Source organism: Microcebus murinus, chromosome 14 (genome assembly GCF_040939455.1).
Source record: "Microcebus murinus isolate Inina chromosome 14, M.murinus_Inina_mat1.0, whole genome shotgun sequence".
NCBI lineage: Eukaryota > Metazoa > Chordata > Mammalia > Primates > Cheirogaleidae > Microcebus > Microcebus murinus.
The window spans coordinates 72,630,357-72,653,924 of NC_134117.1; the positions used below are offsets into that span (position 1 = coordinate 72,630,357).

The 23,568-nt window shown below is 48.1% G+C and overlaps 1 protein-coding gene across 1 annotated transcript in view; it reads left to right on the forward strand.

The window, feature by feature from the left end:
- The window catches only part of LOC105863936 (anthrax toxin receptor-like), a 39,422-nt gene that overhangs the window by 12,445 nt on the left and 3,409 nt on the right, over positions 1-23,568 (forward strand). The window contains exons 10-16 of the mRNA XM_012751520.3: positions 183-281; positions 6,892-6,961; positions 7,558-7,636; positions 9,225-9,497; positions 10,745-10,771; positions 11,937-12,080; positions 14,122-14,202. Of these exons, the coding sequence (XP_012606974.1) occupies positions 183-281; positions 6,892-6,961; positions 7,558-7,636; positions 9,225-9,497; positions 10,745-10,771; positions 11,937-12,080; positions 14,122-14,202 (773 nt within the window). The remainder of the gene's footprint in view (positions 1-182; positions 282-6,891; positions 6,962-7,557; positions 7,637-9,224; positions 9,498-10,744; positions 10,772-11,936; positions 12,081-14,121; positions 14,203-23,568) is intronic.

Sequence of the window (23,568 nt, forward strand, 5' to 3'; positions counted from 1 at the left end):
CCAGTGACACCAGATGAAAATTTGGCCTGGCAGAAACACAGATGTTCGTTCAAGCACAGTTGCTTCCTTGTAGGCGCCCCCCAAGAATTCAGTTTTGGGGACAGACCACCATGAATAGTGAGATAAAGTGCACACAGCCCTCCACTCTTCCTCACTCAGACTTCTGAATGTTGCCCTTGCAGAATCCAAGCAAGTGGTTATTCATGGATATGGCTTTAATAATGCAAAGGAGAAGGACCAAGTTATTTGCAGATTCAAGTTCAGGAACACCAAAGTCATTGGTGAGTAGCGTTCTCCAAAATTCAAAATGTTCCAATGAGCATTTCCTTGGAGCATGACATTGACGTTCAAGTTTCAGATTTGGGATCATTCTGGATTTCTGATATTTGGACTAAGGATGCTCACTCAACCTATGGTTGCACTAAGTAAGATCACATGGGTAGAACAGTTGGTGCATGAGAGGGCGTTATAATTTTTAAATTTGTATACATTTGTGGGATGCAAGTGCAATTTTACTACGTTGACATATTGCACTGTGGTGAAGATCAGGGCGTGGCTCGCTCACTGCAGCGACGCACGCTGACACTGTGCCCCGAGCAGCTTCCCATCACCCACCCTCCCAAGCCTCCGCCCCTCTGAGTCTCCAATGCCCATGACTCCACACTCGGCTCCCATGTGTACACATTATTTAGCTCCAACTTATAAGTGAAAACATGCAGTATTTGTCTATCTGTGCCTGAGTTGTTTCACTTAAGAAAATGGCCTCCAGTTCCATTGATGTTGTGGCAAATGACAGGATTTCATCCTTTTTTAGGGCAGAATAGTGTTCCCTTGTGTATATTCCACAATTTCCTTATCTAATCCTCCATTTATGGGCAGTTAGTTTGATTCCACCTTTGCTATTGTGAATAGTACTGCTGTAAACATGTGAATGCAGTAAATTTTTGATATAATGATTTCTTTTCCTTTGAGTAGATACCCCGTAATAGAATAGTTGGATCGAATGGTAGGCCTATTTTTGCTTCTTTGAGAAATCTTCATACTGTTTTACATAGAGCTTAAAGTAATTACATTCCTCCCAACAGTGTATAAGAGCTCCCTTTCCTCCACGTTCTCACCAACCTCTGTTATTTTTGTCATTTTTAGTAATAACCATTCTGACTGGTATAAGATGGTATCTTACTATGGTTTTTTTTTTCATTTTTTTATTTTAGTGTATTTTGGGGGTACAAGTGTTAAGGTTACGTATATTGCCCATGCCCCCCTGCCCCCTCGAGTCAGAGCCTCAAGCATGACCATCCCCCAAACATTGCACATCTCATAGTATATTGTGCTTGTATATGCTATTCCCCTCCTTCCCCTCCCACCTGCCTGACACCCAATAAATGTTATTCCTACATGTCCACTGAGGTGTTGATCAGTTACTACCAATTTGCTGGGGAGTACATGTGGTGCTTGTTTTTCCATTCTTGAGATACTTCACTTAGTAGAATGGGTTCCAGCTCTATCCAGGAAAATACAAGAGGTGCTATATCACCATTGTTTCTTAAAGCTGAATAGTACTCCATGGTATATATATACCACATTTTATTAAACCACTCATGAATTGATGGACACTTGGGTTGTTTCCACAACTTTGCAATTGTGAATTGTGTTGCTATAAACATTTGAGTGCAGGTGTCTTTTTCATAAAGTGACTTTTGATCTCTTGGGTAGATGCCCAGTAGTGGAATTGCTGGATCAAATGGTAGATCTACTTGTATCGCTTTAAGGTATCTCCGTATTGCTTTCCACAGAGGTTGAACTAGTTTGCAGTCCCACCAGCAGTGTAGGAGTGTTCCTATCTCTCCACATCCATGCCAGCATTTATTGTTTGGGGACTTTTTGATAAAGGACATTCTCGCTGGAGTTAAGTGATATCTCATTGTGGTTTTGATTTGCATCTTCCTGATGATTAGAGATGTTGAGCATTTTTTCATATATTTGTTGACCATTATTCTGTCTTCTTTTGAGAAGTTTCTGTTCATTTCCATTGCCCATGTTTTGATAGGGTTGTTTGATTTTTTCTTGCTGATTTTCCTGAGTTCTAAATAGATTCTAGTTATCAGCCCTTTATCAGATGTGTAGCTTGCAAAAATTTTCTGCCATTCTGGGGGTTGTCTGTTTGCTCTCTTGACAGTTTCTTTGGCTGTGCAGAAGCTTTTTAATCTGATCAGGTCCCATTTATTTATTTTTGTTTCTGCTGTGATTGGCTTTGGGGTCTTCTTCATAAATTCTTTCCCTAGGCCAATGTCTAGAAGGGTATTTCCAACATTTTCCTCTAGAATTCTAATAGTTTCACACCTAAGGTTCAAGTTACCCAGCGTGAGTTGATTTTTGTGAGAGGTGAAAGGTGTGGGTGTTGAATTGAATAAGGATTCTTTTCCCCAGTGTATGTTTTTGTCTGCTTTGTCGAAGATTAGTTGGCTATATGAGGATGGTTTTATATCTGGGTTCTCTGTTCTGTTCCACTGATCAATGTTCCTGTTCTTGTACCAGTCCCAAGCTGTTTTAATTACTATAGTCTTATAGTATAGTTTGAAGTCTGGTAAATTGATACCTCCCATTTTTTTTTATTGCCTAGGATTGCTTTTGATATACAGAGTCTTCTCTGGTTCCATAAGAAGCGTAAAATTATTTTTTCTATATCTGTGATAAATGATGTTGGTATTTTAATAGGGATTGCATTGACTCTGTAGATCACTTTGGGTAGTATAGACATTTTAACAATGTTGATTCTGCCGACCCACAAGCATGGTATGGTTTTCCACCTGTTTACGTCCCTTGCTATTACCTTCCTCAAAATTCTGAATTTTTTATCTGGCATTTCAAATTTTTCTTTTTGTTTGAAATTTGTTGCCAGACAATTGTGGTCTTTGCAAGGTATCATAATTCCTTGCTTTTTCATGTTTCCTATGTCCTTTCATTGGTAGCAGTCACATCTTCAATTTTTTGAAATTGCTTTCATAGGGCAAATTTTTCCTGAAAAAATATATATGTGTGTATGTATGTGTATGTGTGTATATATAAACACATATACATATATGTGTGTGTGTGTGTGTTGTTGTTGGTTGAGTAGGACACTTCAATTTTTATTTTGGGTACCTCCCATAGTGTTATCTTTGTATGATTTCTTTGGCAGTACACAGCATCAGTGGTGTCTGTCATTTCCTCTGTGGCTTAGGGTATGGTTATTAGTTGTGATGAAGTTATTAGATGTGATGAAGTTTTGCTGGCAACTTAGACACCAACTGAGTCAGTCTTCAGGCCCCCATGGTGGCAGCAGTGGACTAAGTATGCCTGTTGGTAGGCCTCAGAGCAGCTTAGGCTGGCAACAGTGCTAGTGGGTGATAAAGGGCCCATTCTTGGGCTCCAGATGGCTGGCTCAAAAGCTAGTAGTGGGAGCAGTGTGCTGGGTATGTGGGCAGCTGGTATGATGTGGGTGATGTCAGTAGCAGTGACAGAGCAACCCCTGGGACCCAAGTAGTCCATGTTGGCATTGCTGGTAGCTGCAATGGGTTGGAGGGGTTAGTCTCCAGTCCCACAGCCTCCCATAGAAAGCTAGTGAGAATTGTACTAGGGGTGCATCAGAGTCCCTGCTCTCCCCTCTCCCTCCTTGGCATGAAGGAAGTTGCAGAAAGATAAGCCCAAATTTGGCATAGGGGCAGGGAATAGACCAGTGGTAAACTCTTAAAATGGTGCCAGCTGTGGGACTGCAACCAGAGAAGGCAGAGTCCCTCTCAGGCCAAAATTATTGGCAAGAAGCTGTGAGGAATGTGCTCTGATTAAGTTTTAGTCTCACGGCAGCCCACAGCAGGGCGGTGAGAATCATCCCAGAGGTGCCATGGAGTACCCAGTCTCCCCTCCTCCTCTTGTCATTTGGGCTGCAGATACAGTAGTGACAGACTGGGCTTAGCCCAAAGGCAGGGTGCGGCCCAGTATTCAACTCTCAAAATGGTGCTGACTGTGGGCCCATGACCAGAGATGGCAGGTCCCCTCTCAGGCAAACAGTGTAGACAAGATTATGTGGGGAGTGGGGTCCACTTGCACCTCAGTCTCACAGGATCCTGTTGCAGGGAGGCAGGTATTGTCCTAAGAATGCATAAAAGAGCCTGATTTCCCCGTCTTTCCTCAGCAAGATAGCAGCTACACCCACATCAGCCTGAACTCAGCCAGTGGGCAAGACACAGCCCTCTATTAAACTCTCAAAAGGGTGCCTTGGTCCAGTGACCAGAGAGACTGAGGCCCTTCCCAGGCAAGCAGCATGGGCAGCAAGCCATGTGGAGTGTGGTCTGCTCACATCTCAGTCTCAGCAGGAGCACACAGCAGGGTGAGGGGGACCTTCCTCGTGTGGGTGGGAGTCCCCAGCCTCCCGTCTCCCTCTTCGGAAAGTGCAGAGGCCAGCGGCTATGTCTGTACATGTGTGTCCAGGCCATCAGGAAGGTCCCGGCTGGAGACGCTCTAGGTTTGGAGGCCTGTGGATTCCGTGCGAGTTTCCTGTTGAAGCAATGTCTCTGCACAGGCCTGCCTGTCAAGGGATTCTCCCGTAGCCAAGATCGTCAAAGCCCCTTGAAGTGTGGAACCCTGTGGGTTTCTCTCTCATTGTTTCCGAGTCCAGGAGTTTCTCCCAGCTTTCTTCCAGTCCTCAGGCAAGGTGCTGCGAACCCTCTCCTTAATCACTTTCGGTGCATTTTGTCACTTAGCTGATGAATCCTAACTTTCTGTTGTAGATCATGTGTTAAAAATGTATCTACTTAAAATGCTGGCTCCTGTCCGTGGAGGAGGCATATACAGCCTGCATCTAGTCAGCCTTCTTAATCCTTCTCCCATACTTAAAAAAAATCTCCTATAATTTGGCATCTGTCAGGCAGGAGGGGTGCTTCGACCACAGGGCGTGGCCTGTCCACAGTGCAGCGGCCTCGGCGCTGACGTGGGAGGGCTCCTCCCACTAGCCAGGGCACAGCTGGACTTTGGGCAGCCTCCTCACCTGGCCCTTGATACACTCATTGGATCTGATTAGATTATGTTCCATGACACCTTATTCCAGGGCCATCTGCTGAACCCAGAATGACCCCTGTTCCCCAGGAGGCTTGTTGGCCATCTCCCCTCTTTCCATGATGCAGAGAACGGGGCAGGGGCGTCACTGCCACATTCTCACTGGGCACAGCCGTGTGCATGGTCTCAGGGAAGTAGGTTTTCATTGGAATGTACTTTCTCGGGAGTGGCTAAGGACTGAGCAACCCCTTCCTACAGAGAGCGACGTTCACTGAGTACTTCTTACATCACTGTGCCCAGTGCCCTGCACACACCATCTCTGTGGATTCTTCATGCTCTGTATGGCAGAGAAGCAGAAGCAGGGCTGATAGAAGGGCTCGCTCGGGCCACACAGCTCCAGGGCAGAGCCAGAGAGCAGCCCAGGAGGTCTGTCTGCCCTGTCGGTTCCTCCTGCCTCCCTGAGAAGAACGTCTGGGGGAGGTGGGGCCCTGCCCACACCCAGCAAGGGTGTTCAGGTGTTTCTTCTGTGGGCCTGTGGGGTTCTGGTTTCCTGTGGGTCCCCAGTCTTTCTCTCCACGGTGGGCCAGCACAGCGCCTCCCTCAGGAGAGCCTGTGCAGCCACCCTGGCGCTCTGCGGATGGCCACTGTGCTCCCGGTGGTGCCTGGGCCAGGAGTGGCCGAGCAGGCTGCAATTGCAGGGGGCCCAGATGCTCTGATGAGGGCTGATTTTGATGTTCCTAATTACTTTCTCCTCTGATGAAAACAGGAACATTTTAGAAATAGAGAAGTGCAGTAAGACATGTAAAACTCAGGGCTTCCATGAGGTTTTTCATATGACAACTTAAGTTTTGTGCTTTGTCAGCTGATTGGCTTGAACACTCTTTCCCAGCAGCCGGCATTGCTAGGCTCTCTGCCCACCCCACGCCGGCACCCCTGCACTGCCCCGAACACCCGCCTGGGAAGTCATTTCACACCTCCTGGGGACTTTTCCACAGTTAATTTCAACCATTCTTCCCCTCAGAGGCAGATCCTTTCTCCCAATCAATTTTTGTGTCTAGTTCTCCTTATTAGCATCCGTGAAGAGGTTCGGTGGTTCAGAAATTCAAGGCTAATCTGATTATTGTGATAGGGTCAACACACTGTGCCGTGAGCAAAGGGCCCATGATGTGAGCAATAGCGCTGCCCCAGATGAGAAAGAGAAAAATAAGGGAAATTACTTTTATGTATAAAATAACATTTTTATTATAAAATTATATTTTAAGTTATAAATTATTGTAATTGTTTTAAAATATTAACTATAATTTTTATTATAAAAATTATGCCTTGTAAAAAACAGGGAAAGAGAACAAAAACATTACCCCAACCCAAGGTGAAGAGCAGTGCTGTGAGCATTCTCACATACGGCAGAATGAATTTAATTTCACTTGAATATGATGGAAGAATGAGAAATGAACTAGAATTGAAGAAACTGTGGGGCATCACAGAGATGTTTCTAGTCTCCCGAAATGAGCACCCGCCCCTCCCCCCCGCTCCCTCTGCCCGCTGCGCAGGCACAGCACTTGGCACCCTCTGCCGTGGGTTTTGCTCACTGTTTTTATTTTCTTGTCTGTCTCCCCTGCAGTCCCTAAAAGGTAAGTCCCTTGAGAGCAGGGACTCTGCCTGCCTCGCCCCTGTCAAACCCCAAGCTCTGCACAGGGCGGGGCGTCCTGGGTGCTCGGCAGGGTCTCAGCACAGAGGACGGCAGAGAGGAGAGGCCGGGACAGCCCAAAGTGTCAGCTCTGCCTGCCGGGGGCAGGCGGGGGAGGGGCGGCGGGTGGACGTGTGCGTTGACATCCTTCTCATGTCATTTCCTTCTAGATCAACGACCAATCGGTATGGGTGAGAATTCCATCATTTGCCCTGCACCAAACATAGAAAGTCATGAAGAGTGAGTGCCCCTGGTAGGGTACCTAGTGGGCAGGGAATCACGTGGTCAGCATTTGCCACCATGACATACACAGAACGTGGGATGTCCCCTCTGCTGGGGTAGCATGTGTCTCTCTGTGGGTGGACTAAGGGTACCCTCCCGACCTGCCTTCATTGGTGACTTCCAAGGAGTAAGGGACATGTGGTGTCCCAGGGTCTACTGAGGGCGGTCAGATGCAGGACATGACACACCCAAGGAATGGTACATTTGCTCCAGGTCACTTTTCAAATGGAAGCCAGCACACACTGTAAATACAGAAGGATCTGGATGATGACACCAAGCAGCCCTCCCTGGTCACATAGCCCACGGTCATGATGGCGTCAGACCTCATGTAGGGCCTCTCCCTGCATGACCCACACACCTTGGCCTTCAGTGCTGAGGTTGACCTCTTCATGCTTGGCACTGACCTCCTGTTCCCCGTGCTGTCGCTTTCTGCCCCCCCATGCTGATGTTCAGAGTCATTACAATGAGCAGAGCTGTGGCTGATGGTTTGAGCCAAGGGTACAAACTTGATCTCTCTGAGCTGGTTCTCACCATCTGCCCTTTTTGTGCTTTAGGCAGGTCTTTGTTGAAGCAAGCCTGAATGATGGCAAAAACTTCCTCTCCAATGACCTTAGTATAAAGAGCACCGGCTGTGTGAGTACTGGAAGTGGGATGGGGGCAATGTATCCACCCCCTAGGCTGTCCAGAGCCCCTGCACTAGACAGAGTTATAACCTGGAGAGGCCAGTTAGGGCAGTTGGTTCCCAGTAATCCCAAGTAGCTTGAGCACACAGGCCCCCGGAGCGGCTCCATCTGGCTTCCACCTGGAGCAGGAGTGGGGCTGGGAGGCTGGCTGCTAGGAGCCAGAGTCCAGGACCTCTAGGGCCCCTCCACGGGGCGTCCCAGGCACAGGGCATCGGGAGGAATCCACCGGCTGCAGACAGGGTGTGTGTGACTGAGTCGGTGCCCCGACTGCCAACCTGGCCCTAAGCTCACTCATGATCCCCGGGCCCCAAACCTGCCTGGTGAACACCTGGTGACCACCTGCTGTTGCTGTGCAGCTCCTTTCTGCCTCTCCTTTCTCGGGCTCCTGAGCCATCCCTCTGCTCACCCTGTGACCCCTGCAGTGTGTGTGTCCCCTGCCTTGGAGGGGAAGCCGTCAGGGGTGTGGGCCGGGCTCGGCGCAGGAAGGGACTCCTGGGGACGAAGGTGCTGCTCCCAGGTGCCTGCTTGTCAGAGCTGCACGTGACTTGTGCACCTGGCTCAGGGCAGCATGACAGGAGGACGTGCCGGGGGCGGGGAGGGGGGCCTGAGCCTACTTGCACCGCCCCGTGCCCAGTCCCGGCTGGTGAGGACCCAGCAGAGCTGACAGTCCTCCCTCTGGGTCTGCCTTCACTTGTCCCTGCACATCACGCATGATCAGCAGTCGGAGCACACATGGGCCATGGGGAGTCCAGCCGCTGGCAGCCCGCGACACCAGGCACATGTAGGCAGGACCTGGGGAGCAGCCCTGGGGCTCCAGCCCAGCCAGGGGCCCTGCCCTCAGCCTGAGGGGTCTCTCCTTCAGCAGCCTGTGCCGGCACAGGCTGTCTCCCCTCTCTCCTTGGACTCAGGGGAGGACTGGGCAGCCTGTGTTCCCACGGTGCAGCCCACGCTCCCTTTATTGGGAAGAACACTCAGGACGAAAGTTCCCGTTGCAGTTCCCCCACAGGGACCAGGCCCGAGTTAGGACTCTCTGGCCTCTCTACACCTCACACCTGCCCACCGGGGGCGCTCCTTCCCTTTGTACGGTGTGGACACTGAGGCCAGAGCCCGAGTTGTGTGCCCAAGGCGGCAGAGAGGCTCTGGGGCCATGCAGGGGTCGGCTGCCCCTGCTCATGGCCTGCACCTCTCCTGGGCCTCAGCACGCGCCCCTCACCCATCTGCGGGCTGTAGGTCCTGCGGGCCTCACCCCAGCCCTGTGCTGGCAGCCGAGCTGTGCAGCGAGGGTGGCTTTGTCAGACTGGGCAGTGTCCTGGGCCTTCTGGGCAGAGCCTTTGAGCAGAGCCAGAGGTGGGGCCTGCAGGTCTCTGGGGACCAGCCCAGCTGGGACCAGCCCAGCTCCTGCCCCACTGTGGCCCCTTGAGGTGGGGCTGTCTGGGGCCAAGGGAGTAGGGATAGATGGGGCCAAGCAAACCCTCCCCCGCTGCTGACACTTGTGCCATTTGCCAGGCATCATCCGTGGTGACATCTTTCTCCTACAGAGCGCTGGTCCCCAACGCAGTGCCAGTCTAGTCCAAGACGACGACGACGACGACTTCATCAGTGGTTCACGGCGGAAGAGTATCCTACCAATACCGGGCCTACCAATACCGGGCATACCAGGCCTACCAATACCGGGCCTTGGAGGTGATCCCGAGCCAGCTGGCCCATTGGAGGGCTTGACAAGCAACCCTTTATTCTTACCCCTGCTCCTGCTGGCCCTGCTGGGGCTCCTGCTGCTGATATGTGGGATCTGGTATCTGTGCCGCAGGAAGGTAAGTGCTCCCTGCCACCCGGCCCTGGGGCCCCCAAACAGGCCCAGCCTCTGAGGAACAAGAACGTGTGACGGCCCCACAATCCTGCCTTTGGGCAGGTTCCCTTTGGCTCCGAGGTCATCACGTGAGCCAGGGGAGGGCAGTTTCGGTCCCTGCATTAGCAGGCCATGGAGAGCCTGGGCTTCCACCACACCTCAGCCCCGGCTTGCCACAGATAGTGGCCTGGGACGCCCTGGACATGGGGCCAAGGCCTGCCCTGGTCCTGAGAGAAGTGACCCCAGCCCCTGGAACAGGGCTGCCTCACACAAGCCCATCTTCTGGAAGCCCCAGGTGGAACGGGCCAGGAGGGGGCTCCATGTTGAGGGAGGATGGGAGGGTCCGCATGAAGCACTGATGGCTCCAAGTGCAGAACAGGGCTGACCAGGGAGGGACGGTAACCTCTGGTCCGGCTGTGCTTTAAAACCCAGCGTGGATCTTGGCCCATTTCTAGTGCCTTCCCCACGCCTTCCTCTGTCCTTACTAAGTGCCAGCTCCTCCTGGACCCCATGCAGGGCTGGGGAGGGACAGAAATGAAGCCCCCACCATTGTCACCTGCAGGGGCTCACAGTCCTGCCTCTGGTCTAACCCCCAGGGTGAAACGTCCACCATCGTATGATGTGGCCCATGCTCCACGTGAAGCAGAGCCTGAGCAAAACGGCAGACACTCGCCCGGGGTTGGCGGGGAGGCAGAGGCACTGGGAGCTGGGGTGGACAGGACCCACCCAGAGAGCTGGAGAAGACAGGGGACAGAGCACAGGGAGGGAGGGACAGGGCACGGCCACAGAGACCAAGTGGGTTTGATCTCTGCAGGGGAGCAGCAAGGAGAGAAACTGCAGGGACCAGGAGAGGGACAGTCCCTGAGGGCTGGGAGGTCAGGGACAGAGAAGTTCTCCCAGGGGAAGGGCAGTGGGCCCTGTGTCCTCCCCCCCATGTGGGCTCTGGGCTGATGAGGGGCACGTCCTGGGCTGGGTCTCTCCAGGGCCCGGGCCCATAACCTGGCTGATACCGGAGGACGCCAGGGCAGGGGTGCAGGGACTCCCCTGGGGTAAGGTGGGGCCTGCTGGCCACAGCGCCACAGGCTCGGGCCCCGACTGACACCCGCAGTCTGGCGCCTGTCCTGCTGCTCCAGACCAGGGTCCCGTCTGTGTGCAGGGACCAGACAGAGCCCCCCCCCCCCATCTCACATCTTTCTCTTTTGAACATTCCAGAAGAAGTCTGGGCAGAGGGCAGAAAAGGTAAGTCATGGTTCTGGTTCTGATTGTCATCTGAGGGGCGCTGCCCTTCACGAGGAGGCTCCGTGAAGCCTGTGTCCCTGAGCTCCCACCTTCCTGGGCAAAGGAGAGGGCTGCAGAGGGGCAGGGAGTGGCCAGGGGATGGCGTGGGACTCACTGTGATGTCACCCAGACAAGGCCCTTCCGCTCCCAGCACCGCCTGTCATGAGCCTCTGTCAGGGAAAGTGCAGCCTGGGCCCCAGGTTCCGCAACTGCGGGGTCCCTGCTGCGATGCGTGGAGCTCTAGTGTGGTCCTCAAAGGGCTGTGGTGGGATGTGAGGACCCAGGTGAGCTCTGAGAAGGAGCCTCCAGTTTGGGGACCTGGTCCCAGCCCAGGCTCTGCATGGAGGCTTGGCTCCGTGAGATGCGTCTGGTCCCCGTCTCCCGGCAGGCCGAGCGCTGGCTGGGCTCAGCCTCCAGGGACTACAGGGCTCGGGGTGGGAGGGACGCCAGCCCCAGTGAGCACAGGGACCGAGGGCAGGAGCCGGCTGTGGCTCACCCGGGCTGGGGACCCCAGGGCCGTGAGTGGCCGTGGAGGGTGGCTGAGGCAGGCCGAGCGCTGGCTGGGCTCAGCCTCCAGGGACTGCAGGGCTGAGGGGGTGGGAGGGACGCCAGCCCCAGTGAGCACAGGGACCAAGGGCAGGAGCCGGCTGTGGCTCACCCGGGCTGGGGACCCGAGGGCCGTGAGTGGCCGTGGAGGGTGGCTGAGGCAGGAGGCCCTGGCCGGGCTGCGGTGGAAACACCCTGGCTGTCTCTGCCTCTGCGCGGGCAGCGTGGGCCTGGGGACGCTGTGGCCGCAGGGGCAGAGCAGAGGGCGTGGGCAGGGACGGCCACTCAGCCTCCAGGACAGGCTTCCGCCAACGTGAGTGGCTGAGGAAGCAGGCAGGGCACAGGCCGAGCCGTTGGCGTTTAGGGGAAGAGCCGTGTGCGCAGCCCTGAGCAGTGTGCGCGTTTCTCCCGCGGAGGACGCTGCCCGTGCTGGGTGCCCCTCACTGGTGCTTTCATTCAGTGACAAGTGTCTGCTGAGGAGCCGGCCCTGTGCCAGGTGCTGCGGCCACAGACCCCACGTCCCTGCTGCCCAGAGTCTGCCAGGCAAGGAGGCAGACAGCGGTTTTTCTCCTTCTAAAAGGTGGAACTGGCGTGTGTCCCGTTAGCAACACAGCCCGTGACACCATGCCCACCGCAACCTGCCGTCTGCCCGGCCCCCACAGTGGTTGTCAGTTGCTGTGAGAACCAAGGAGTGTGCAGACTGTGCAGGACGAGAATGAGGAAGGTAAGAAGGACACTCTGGGGCTGTGACACCTAGGCTGGGGCAGAGGAGGAGGGGATGCTGGGCCAGGCCTCGGGGGCCGGGCCGGGAGGCAGCGTGCTCTGTGGGCGCTGGTGTGGCAGCTTGGCGCTGCAGGAACGCCAGAGGCCGGGCCTCCCCAGGGCGGGAGGCGGTGTGAGGCTCCTGTGCCCCAGCCCCAGGCCGGTCCTGCACAAGAAGCTGCCCCTTTGGGAGAATTCCCAGGTTTCTGGACAGTGGCAGCTGGTGACACGTGGCCAGTCCCTGGTTCTCACAGAGGTGCCATCAGTCCAGCAGTGGCTTCAGTTTGAAACCACCTGCCTGTGGTTGTCAGATGTATGAGTCAGACAAACTGAGTCACCGAGACGCTCATGCAGGTCAGGAAAATGTCAGCCTGCAACAATCTGTTTAAAGAGAGTTTATTCTGTCACAAAGTTTGAGGCTGAGCTGACCGGGAGGCACAGGCTCCAAGGCACAGACATCAGCGTTTCAAAGTGTGGCAGTTGGGGATTGTTCATAGAGACAAAGTTCAGGAATGTTTAACAGAATTTTAACATATTTTATGTAAAGCTCAATGCGTAGATACAGGTTCTGATCAGCCGAGACCCTCTTTCAGGAAAGGTGTAGTGAACATGTCACCGTGGAGGAGTAACTGGGGCCCATTTGGCCTGAGGTCTGCACAGGACAGCAGAGGAGGCCGGACTCTCTCAGGGAGGCCGTGGGCTGCTCTCCCCTCTCCTAGTCCCCTGCAGAGCGAGAGCGAGAAGGAGAGTTAAGATATCTTTTAAAAGCAGGATTGCAAACATGCTATGTGACTCAGTCTCCAGGGCTTGACTTCCCCCATGGCAAAATAAATCTAGAGGGTCTTGAAATTAATTTTTTAAAATAAAAATAAAAAGAACCAGTCCTGAGCCATGTACTTACCACCACGGAAACGCTTCATAAATGCTGGTGGCACCTTCCCACTGGAGCAGCAGGATATTTAAGCAGAGTGAGGAAAGTGCTCACGGAATGGGCCTCGTCACCTGCTGAGATGGGGTGTCAAGGGCTGCAGGGAGGAGGGTGGCGATGGAGACACAGGGCCTCACAGGCAACTGGGCAGGAGTCTGAGCCCTGGGACCCAGACGACGGGAATTCACCCCGAGGAACCCTCCTTGCCCAGGAAGTCCCGTGGCCTCATTAGGGGACGGGGAACAAGCCAGGCAGCAGCCATGGGGCTCCGGACAGGGAGGGAGCGGCCCCTGGGGGGCTGGTGGTGACGGGGCGAGAACTCCAGACGTCCGGCCTGGCTTTGCCCTCCTCCTTCCCGGGCCGGGCTCTGACCATGGTCTCTTCTGCCGCTTCCTGCTGGGAGCCTCCAGCTCCTCAGCCGCCCCAGAGGGCAGCAGGGAGGCCAGACCTGCCTCTCCCCTGAGTGTGTGGCACAGAGAAGCCAAAGCATGCCCTCCAGTGGGAGGAAGTCTCCTGCCAGCGCCTTGTTCCTGCTTGTAGGGCGCAGCCCTCCCCCAGCCCCTCCAGGGCCCAGGAAGGCCACACTGCAGAGCCCTGGGCCCGAGCTGCTGCCCATGGCTGCCAGCCCGTCTGGACTCTGCTGCCTCTTCTCTCTGCCCTGGTCTCGGGGACCCGGCCCCCTAAGCAGGGCACAGTCCTTGCATCGCCTTCCCCTCGTGTGCCCCTATTACCGCCTCCTCGCCCGCCCCGACTTCCTGCCAGGGCCCGTGCCCAGTGCCCTGCAGGACCTCTGCTGGGCCTCCACACCTCACTCTACACTTTGGACTTTTCCTCTAGATCTGCCCTGGCTTCTCCTCCCCCTACACCAAAAATACGGTGTTGTGCCAGATTGCAAACCTCACTGTGACCCTGTGACCCTCAGTGACCACCCCTCAGCACACTGGCCCCCAGGGCCCCTCCCCAGGGGACCTGGAGCTCTGTCTTCCTGGGGACAGAGCTGCGGGGAGTGGGATCCTGACGCCTCTGGGGCAGCGTCCAGGCCGCCTGGCTTCCTAATGGCCACATTGCTTTTCAGGACAATCTGGGCACCATGTGTGGCTTCGCTCAGCCCAGCTGCAACCAGGTGTCACCGATGTGGTGTCCACGCAGGTTCCAGGTGAGCCGGGCACAGGGACCCTCCCAATGGGCAGGAGGCCACTGCTTTTGCCCTTGACAGTGGCCCTCTGGGACTGTGGCTCAGAGAGCCGTGTCAGGGCACCTGCCAGGCAGGAACGCCCAGGACAGGGGGAAACGGTGCCCGTGGGTCCCCCGACCGTTTCTGGGTGAGGCACGCTGCATTTCCTTTGCTGGTCCCTGGGTGCCAAGAGTGCTGGTGGGTGTGGTTGACGGTGCGGTCTGGGCAGCACTGACCGGTTCTAGAAGGTGGTAAAGCGTCCCTCCTTGTGTCATCGCCTTGGGGCCATGGGGAGAACCGAGATTGTTACTGTACTTCTCCTGTGACCTAAAGTCAATGAGGACTGATAGTGAGGGCTGCCCCGCGGGCCAGTTGCTAGCCTAGGAGCCTTCCCTGTGTTCACTGCTTTATCCTCCCAGTGTCTGTATGAGTAGGTGCTACTGTTTATTGCCCCAGTTTGCTGAGGGGAACTGAGCACAGAGCGGTTGAGTGGTGTGTCCCAGGTCCGAAAGTCCAGGAGTCGTAGAGCTGGAGGTGAACCTCGGCTGGGCTTCTGCCCTTCATGCTTCCCCCTCATTGGATCAGCACTTGAAACCTTTTGATGGTTACCCCCACCCCCAGAGGCTGCCCTGCTCAGGCCCTGGGGCCCTGGAGAGCCAGGCTCCTGGCTGCAGCTGGGGTGTATCTGCCTGGCCTTTCCATGGTCCCACATTTTGCAGATTCCACCAGGGCCCTAGGGATAGTCTGGCCCTCAGGGTCTGTAATGAAGGCTTTACTGGCCACATTCTTGGAACAGAGGAGAGAACTGGACATTAGAGAAGATCCTCCCTGTGCCAAGGTTGGAAGCTGAGTAACTCCCACAAGGTGTGAAAAGGGGCCTTTAATCTCCCCCTGACAGAGCCACCCCAGTGAGGCCTGGCTATGGCCTGGCACATCTTGATGGTGTGTCCCAGCTCTGGGCCCAGCCAATTCTTGGTCAGAAGGTTGGTGGTGGGTGGAGTGTGCTGCTGAGCCTGTCCTGAGCTCCAAGTAGAAGTGGAAAGAAGTTGTCCCCGTGCCTCCAGGCTGAGGTCTGAGCCAGGCTCTGCTTGCTCTTGTTCTGGGATTGGCCCTAGCTCAGTGTGTGACCCGAGACAGGGAGGGACAGGGGCCTATGAGGTGAAGGAGCCCCCAAACTGTTCCAGGAGACAGAAAGAGTGGGGGGCCTGTGTCTGACTTTTGTGTTGGGGAAAGGAACTCAGTTCAAGTGCTCTGGGACTTTAGGGCTAGGGTGCTTCTTCCCAGCCTGGCTTCAGGGAAGGCAGCTTGGCAGAGACATCATCAGAACTGCGGCTAGGCTCAGAAAATGCCCTGCAAAATGGAGAGGTGAGGAGGAGGGCTCTTGAGGCAGAGGAGTGAAAGAGAGTGTTCTAGGGGCATAGCCAGGTCTTGTAGTAGCCCCCATGCTGTGGGAGCCTCAAAGAAGGGTAGTGACAAGCTCAAGAGCCTGGTGTGTGGGGTTGGGTGTAGGAATTGGATTCTCCCAACACTAGGGAGCATTACCAAAGGGTGTGAGCTGAAAAGGAAGATGGTTTGTGACAACTGGATTTTGAGGTAGGCAGGGAGATCAGGGAAACATAATTCAGTCAGACTAAGAAGGGAGGCTGAAATCCTGAACAGTCAGAAAGAATCCAGGTGGGTGAGAATGAGGGTGGATGGGAGCCTGCCGACACAGATGGCTCTGAACAGAGTCTGAGAGAGCACAAGGGAAAAGTGAGCGTCATCCTAAGGTAGGGGCCAGTAGGACAGGGCAAGAGAGGGCAGGTGCCAGGGCTGGAGTCTAGAGGGAAGAAGGGTCACTCTCATTAAAAGAGAGAGTCCCAGTAAGAGAAAGCAGCATTCAGGGCCCATTTTTACTGACCTGTCTACATCCTGGCATCCTCTCTAGGGTTGGGACAATGTCATGTACATAATAATTGTTTTTAGGTTTGGCTTCAGTTTCATTTTATTTTATTTATTTTTTTAGAAACTGTGCTATAATATTAAATTTTTTTTTTTTTTTTGAGACAGAGTCTCGCTTTGTTGTCCAGGCTAGAGTGAGTGCCGTGGCGTCAGCCTAGCTCACAGCAACCTCAAACTCCTGGGCTCCAGCGATCCTCCTGCCTCAGCCTCCCGAGTAGCTGGGACTACAGGCATGCGCCACCATGCTCGGCTAATTTTTTATATATATCAGTTGGCCAATTAATTTCTTTCTATTTATAGTAGAGACAGGGTCTCACTCTTGCTCAGGCTGGTTTCGAACTCCTGACCTTGAGCAATCCGCCCGCCTCGGCCTCCCAGAGAGCTAGGATTACAGGCGTGAGCCACCGCGCCCGGCCTAAAATTTTTAAATAAAAAATAATTGTTCCTATTCATTGGAGTAAAGAGAACAAAGAAAACAAGAAAGAATGAAGAGACCATACAGGATGTAAGGAACAACATTAAGTGAACAAATATTTGTATTATGGGCATTCCTGAAAAAGAAAAGAAGGGAAAAGGTGAGGAAAAATATATTAAATGAAATTATAGCAGAAAAATTCGCAAGTATTGAGAGCAAGAGATGGATATCAGGTTGAGGAAGCCCATAGAATCTGAAAAGTATTCAACTGAAACAGGTCATCCTATTTATATTGTCAAAAGCCAAGGACAAAGAAAATATTCTAAAAGCAGCAAGAGAATAGCGTCAAGCTACATATAAGGGAATCCCTATTAGACTAACATTGGATTTCTCAGCAGAAACCTTACAGGCCAGGAGAGAAGGGGGTGATATATTCAAAGTAGTAGTGAAAAAAAAAAACTGTCAGTCAAGAATATTATACCCAGGAAAATTATCCTTCAGAAATAAAGAAGAAATAAAGTGTTTGTTTTTTTTTACAGACAGGCAAAAACTGAAGGAATTCATCACCATAAGACAGGCCTTATAAGAAATGCTCAAGGTAGTCTTTCATCTGGAAGTGAAAGATGATAAACACCATCACAAAAACATGGAAACTTTAAAACTCCCTGGGAAGCCAATATACAAATGAGAAAGAGAAAGGAACCAAACTTTATCACTACAGAAAACCACCCAACCACAAATATAATATACAATGAGAGGAACTGAAAAACAAAGAATACACAAAACAACCAGAAAGCAATCAATAAAATGACAAGAGTAAGTCTTCACCTATCAATAATAACCTTGAATGTAAATGAATTAAATTCCCCATTTAAAAGATATAGACTGGTTGAATGACTAAAGAAACAAGACCTAACTATATGCCACATACAAGAAACTCTCTTTATCTGTAAAGATATATAAAGACTGAAAGTGAAGGGATGGAAAAAGATATTCTATGAAAATGGGAACCAAAAGTGAGCAAGAGTAGCTGTACTTATACCAAAAAAATACATTTCAAGTCAAAAGCTGTAAAAAGAGACAATGAAGGACATTATATACATAAAGGGATCAATTAAGCAGGAGAATATGACAATTGTAAATATATATGCACCCAACACCAGAGCACCCAGATATATAAAGCAAGTGTTATTATATCTAAAGGGAGAAATATATCCCAATACAATAATAGTTGGGGACTTCAACACCTCACTGTTGCCATTGGACAGATTATCTAGACAGAAATTCAATAAAGAAATGTTGGATTTAAACTGCACCATACCAAATTGACCTACCAAACATTTACAGAACATTTCACTAAACAGATTCAAAATACATATTCTTTTCATTAGCACATGGAATACACTACAGGATTGACCATAAGTAGGACACAAAACAAGTCTCAAAATATTTTTAAAAATTGAAATCATATCAAGTATCTTATCTGACCACAATGGAATAAAAGTAGACAACAATAGCAAGAGAAGCATTTGAAATGATACAAATACAAGGAAATTAAACAATATGCTCCTGCACAGCAAATAGGTGAAGGAAGAAGTTAAAAAGAAAATTTTAAAGATTCATGATACATATGAAAATAGAAACACAATATACCAAAAGCTATGGGGCACAGCAAAAGACGTATTAGGAGATAAGCAATATTTATAGCAATAAATGTCTACATAAAAAACTAGAAATTTTCAAATAAACAACATAATGATGCACCTCAAGAAACTAGAAAACAAGAACAAACCAAACCTAAAATTAGTAGAAGGAATGAAATAATAAAGATCAGAGCACAAATAAACAAAATTGAGATAAAAAACATCAATGAGAAAAGTTGGTTTTTTGAAAAGATAAAAACTAACTAGACTAAGAAAAAAAAAAGACAGAGAGAGAACCCAAATGAATAAAATAAAAAAAAGAGATGTCACAACAGATACCAGAGAAATACAAAGGATCATTAGAGACTACTAGGAGCAACTATATACCAATAAATTAAAAAACCTAAAGGAAATGAATAAATTCCTTGACACATACTCCCTACCAAGATTGACACAAAAAGAAATAGAAAAACAAACAGAACAGTAAAGAGTAACAAGATTGAATCAGTAATAAAAAAATCCCCCAACAAAGAAAAGTTCAGGACCAGATAGCTTCCCCACTGAATTCTACCAAACTTTTAAAGAAGAATTAGTACTAATTCTTCTCAAAGTATTCCAAAAAATTGAAGCACAGGGAACTGTTTCTAACTAAATGTATGTTGTCAGGATAATCCTGGTTCCAAACCCAGACAAGGACACAACAAAAAAAGAAAACTATAGACCAATATCCCTAATCAATGTAATTGCAAAAAATTTCAACAAAATACTAGAAAACTGAACCCAACAACACTTCCAAAATATAATATATGAATACCATGATCTAGTGGGATTTATCCTAGGAATGCAAGGATGGTTTAACATATGCAAATTAATAAATGTTATATACCATATCAATAGAATGACGAACAAAACCATATGATCATCTCACTAGATGCAGAAAAAATATCTGATAAAATTCAAAATTCCTTCAGGATAACAAAAAAGCTCTCAATGAGTTAGGTATAGTAGGAAAATATTTCAACATAATAAAGCCATATATGACAAACCCACAACTAACATCCTACTGAACAGGGGAAAGCTTTTCCTCTAAGAACTGGAACAAGACAAGGATACCTACTCTTACTACTATTATTCAACATAGTCCTGGAAGTCCTAGCCAAAGCAATTAAGCAAAAGAAAAAAATAAAGATAACCAAATTGAAAAGGAGGAAATCAGATTGTCCTTCTTTGTTGATGACATGATCTTACATATAGAAAAATGTAAAGACTCTACAAAAAAACTCTTAGAACTGGTAAGCAAATTCAGTAAAGTCAGAGGATACAAAATTAATATACAAAAAGCAGTAGCATTTCTATATACAAACAACCAGCTAGCTGAAGAAGAAATCAAGAAGGCAATCCCATTTATAATAGCTATAACACCATACTTAGAAATAAATTTAAACAAGGAGGTAGAAGACCTCTACAAACTACAAAACATTGATGAAAAAATTAAAAATAATACAAATAGAAAAATATCACATGCTCGGAGTTCAGAAGATTCAATTGTTAAAATGACAATACTACCCAAAGCCATCTACAGATTCAGTGAAATTCCTATCACAATAGCAATGACATTCTTCACAAATTCTAAAATGTGTACGGAACACAAAAGACCCTGAACAGCCGAAGCAATCCTGTGCAAAGAGAACAAAGTGGAAGACACTACCAGATCTCAACATACACTACCAATCTGTACTAAATAACCAAAACAGCATGGTACTGGCATAAAAACAGACACATTCTGCTAAATGGAACAGAACAGAGAATCCAGAAATTAACCCACATATGTACAGCCAACTGATTTTTTTACAAAGGTGCCAAAAACAGTCACTGGGGAAAGGACAGTCTCTACAATAAATGGTGCTGGGAAAACTGGGTATATTCAGAAGAATAAAAGTAGATCCCCACCTCTCATCATATACAAAAATCAACTCAAAATGGATCAAAGACCTAAACGTAAGTCTCAAACTATGAAACTACAAAATAACATAGGGAAAAACTTCAGGACATTGGTCCAGAAAATGTTTTATTAATGAGACACCCAAAACACAGGCAGCAAAACCAAAATAAACAAATGGGATTATATTAAACTAAAAAGCTTCTACACAGCCAAGGAAACAATCAACAGAGTGAAAAGATGATCTACAAAATGGGAGAAAACATTTGCAAACTACTCTCATCTGACAGGGGATGAATATGCAGAATATACATGGAACTAAAACATCTCAACAGGACAATTGTAAACAAGCTGACTAAAAAGTGGGCAAGTGATCTGAATAAACATTCATCAACAGAAGATACTCATGTGGATAAAAAATGCACAAAAAATTACTCAACATCCCTAATCATCAGGGAAATGCAAATCAAAACCACAGTGAGGATCATCTCACCCCCACTAGAATGGTTATTTATCCAAAAGACAAAAAATAACTAATGCTTGCAAGGATGTGGAGAAATTGGTTCCATTTTTAAATTTCAAAATATTAATTAAAGGGGTAAAAGTGTTTTTGTTATAAAGATAACTTGTATTATCTTAACTTAACCTTGTATAATGCTTAAGTTAGGACTTTTGGTATGCCCATCACCAGAATAGTATTCATTGTACTCAAAGGTAAGTTTGTATCCCATACCCATTCTGCTACCCTCCCCCCTTCTTGGTTTGTCATGTCCTTTATATTAATTTGTGCCCATGTGTACCCATCTATTAGCTCCAACTTATAGCCACATGTAGAGGGCTGACACAGAATCTGCACCTGTCACCAATCAAAAAAATTAACTCATGGTGGAAAACAGACTTAAACCTAAGACATGAAACAATAAGAATTCTAGAAGAAAATGTTGGAAAAACTCGTATAGATATTGGCCTAAGCAAAGAATTTATGAAGAAGACCCCAAAAGCAATCACAGCAACAACAAAAATTAACAAATGGGACTTGATTAAAATAAAAAGCTGTGTAAAGCAAGGAAACAATCAACAGAGTGAATAGACAACCTACAGAATGGGAGAAAATATTTGCTTGCTGTATATCCAGTAAAGGGCTAATAGTGAGAATCTACAAAGAACTCAAGCTAATCAACATGAAAATATCAAACAACACCATTGAAGAGTGGGCAAAAGACATGGACAGAAGCTTTTCAAAAGAAGGTACACTAATGACCAATAAATATATGAAAAAATGTTCAACATCTCTAATCAGCAGGGAAATGCAAATCAAAACCACAATGAGATATTGTTTAATTCCAGTGAGAATGGTGCTTATCAAAAAGTCCCCAAACAACAGATGCTTCTGTGGATGTGGAGAGAAAGGAACACTTATACACTGTTGGAGAGACTGCAAACTAGTACAACTTTCATGGAAAGTAGTATGAAGATACCTCAAAGAACTAAAAGTAGACCTACCATTTGATCCAACAGTCTCACAATTGGGTATTTACCCAAAGGAAAAAAGTCTTCTCAAAAAGACATATCCACTCAAATGTTTATTGCAGCACCATTCATAATTTCAAAGAGTTGGAATCCACCCAAGTGCCGATCAGTAAGTGAGTGGATTAATAAAATGTGGTATATGTATAGTATGGAGTACTATTCAGCCATTTAAAAAAATGGTGAACTAATACCTTTTGTTACAACCTGGACGGAACTGGAGACCACTCTTCTAAGCAAAGTATCGCAAGAATAGAAAAACAAACACCACATGTATTCACTATTTAACTGGAACTAATCAACCAACACTCATGTGCATATATGGTAATAAAACTCAGCAGAAAACAAGCAAGTGGGAGGGGGAAGAAGGGGATGGGTAAATTCACACCTAATGGGTACAATGCACATTATCTTGAGGATGAGCACACTTACAACTTTGACTCAAACTGCACAAAAGCAATTCATGTAACCAAAATATTTGTATCCCTATAATATTCAGAAATTTAAAAAAATAGTTTGAATGTTAATGATTCATATTTTATTTAAAAAATGGTCTCCAGTTCCCTCCACATTGCTGCAAATGATATTATTTCATTCTTTTTTATGGCTGAGTAGGACTCCATGGACGTGCGTGCGTGCGTGCGTGCGTGTGTGTGTGTGTGTGTGTGTGTGTGTGTGTGTGTATCACATTTTCTTTATCCGCTCATAACTTGAAGGTCATTTAGATAGATTCCACATCTTTGCAATTGTGAATTGTGCTGTGATAAACATTTTAGTGCAGATGTCTTTTTGATAAAATGACATCATTTGATTTGGGTAGATACCCAACGGTGGAATTGCTGGATCGAATAGTTGGTCTACATTTATTTCTTTGAGAAACCTCCATACTCCTGTTTTCTCCACCTCCTGTTTTCTATAGAGATTGTACTGACTTATAGTCCCACCAACAGTCTGTAAGCATTTTTTTTTTCTATCTGCATCCACACCGACATCTATTGTTTTTGTCTTTTTAATAATGGCCATTCTGATAGGGGTAAGATCTTATTTCATTGTAGCTTTAATTTGCATTTCCCAGATGTTGAGCATTTTTTCTTATGTTTCTTGGCCATTTGTCTATCTTCTTTCAAGAAAGTTCTGGTCATGTTTTTTCCCACTTTTTGATGGGGCTATTTTTTTCTTCCTTGTTTGTTTGAGTTCATTGTATATTCTGGATATCAGTCCTTTGTTGAATGGGTAGTTTGTGAATATTTTCTCCCATTCTGTAGGTGGTCTGTTCATTCTGTTGATTATTTCTTTTGCTTTGCAAAAGCTTTTTAATTTAATTAAGTGTAATTTATTTATTTTTGTTGTTACTATATTTGTTTTGGGATTCTTAGTCAAAATTTCTTTGTCTAAAATAATTTTTCCTACATTTTCTTCTAAAATTTTTATGACTTCATGTCTTCCATTTAAGTCTTTAATTTGTCTTGAGTTAATTTTTGTATATGGTTAGAGACAGGATTATTGTTTCATTCTTCTATACGTGGCTATCCAGTTTTCTCAGCACCATTTATTGAATAGGGCTTCCTTTACCCAGTGTTATATTGTTGTCTGCTTTGTCAAAGGTCAGTTGGTTGTAGGTAGATGGTTTTATTTCTGGGTTCTCTGTTCTGTTCAATTGGTCTATGTCTCTATTTGAAGCCAGTAGTACCCTGATACCAAAGCCAGAAAAGGATACAACAAAAACAGAAAACCACAAACCAATATTCCTTATGAACATAGTTGCAAAAGTCCTCAACAAAATACTTTTATAGCAAATGAAATTCAACAGCACATCAAAAAGATAATTCACTATGATCATGTGGGTTTAACCCTAGGGATACCAAGATGGTTCAACATATGGA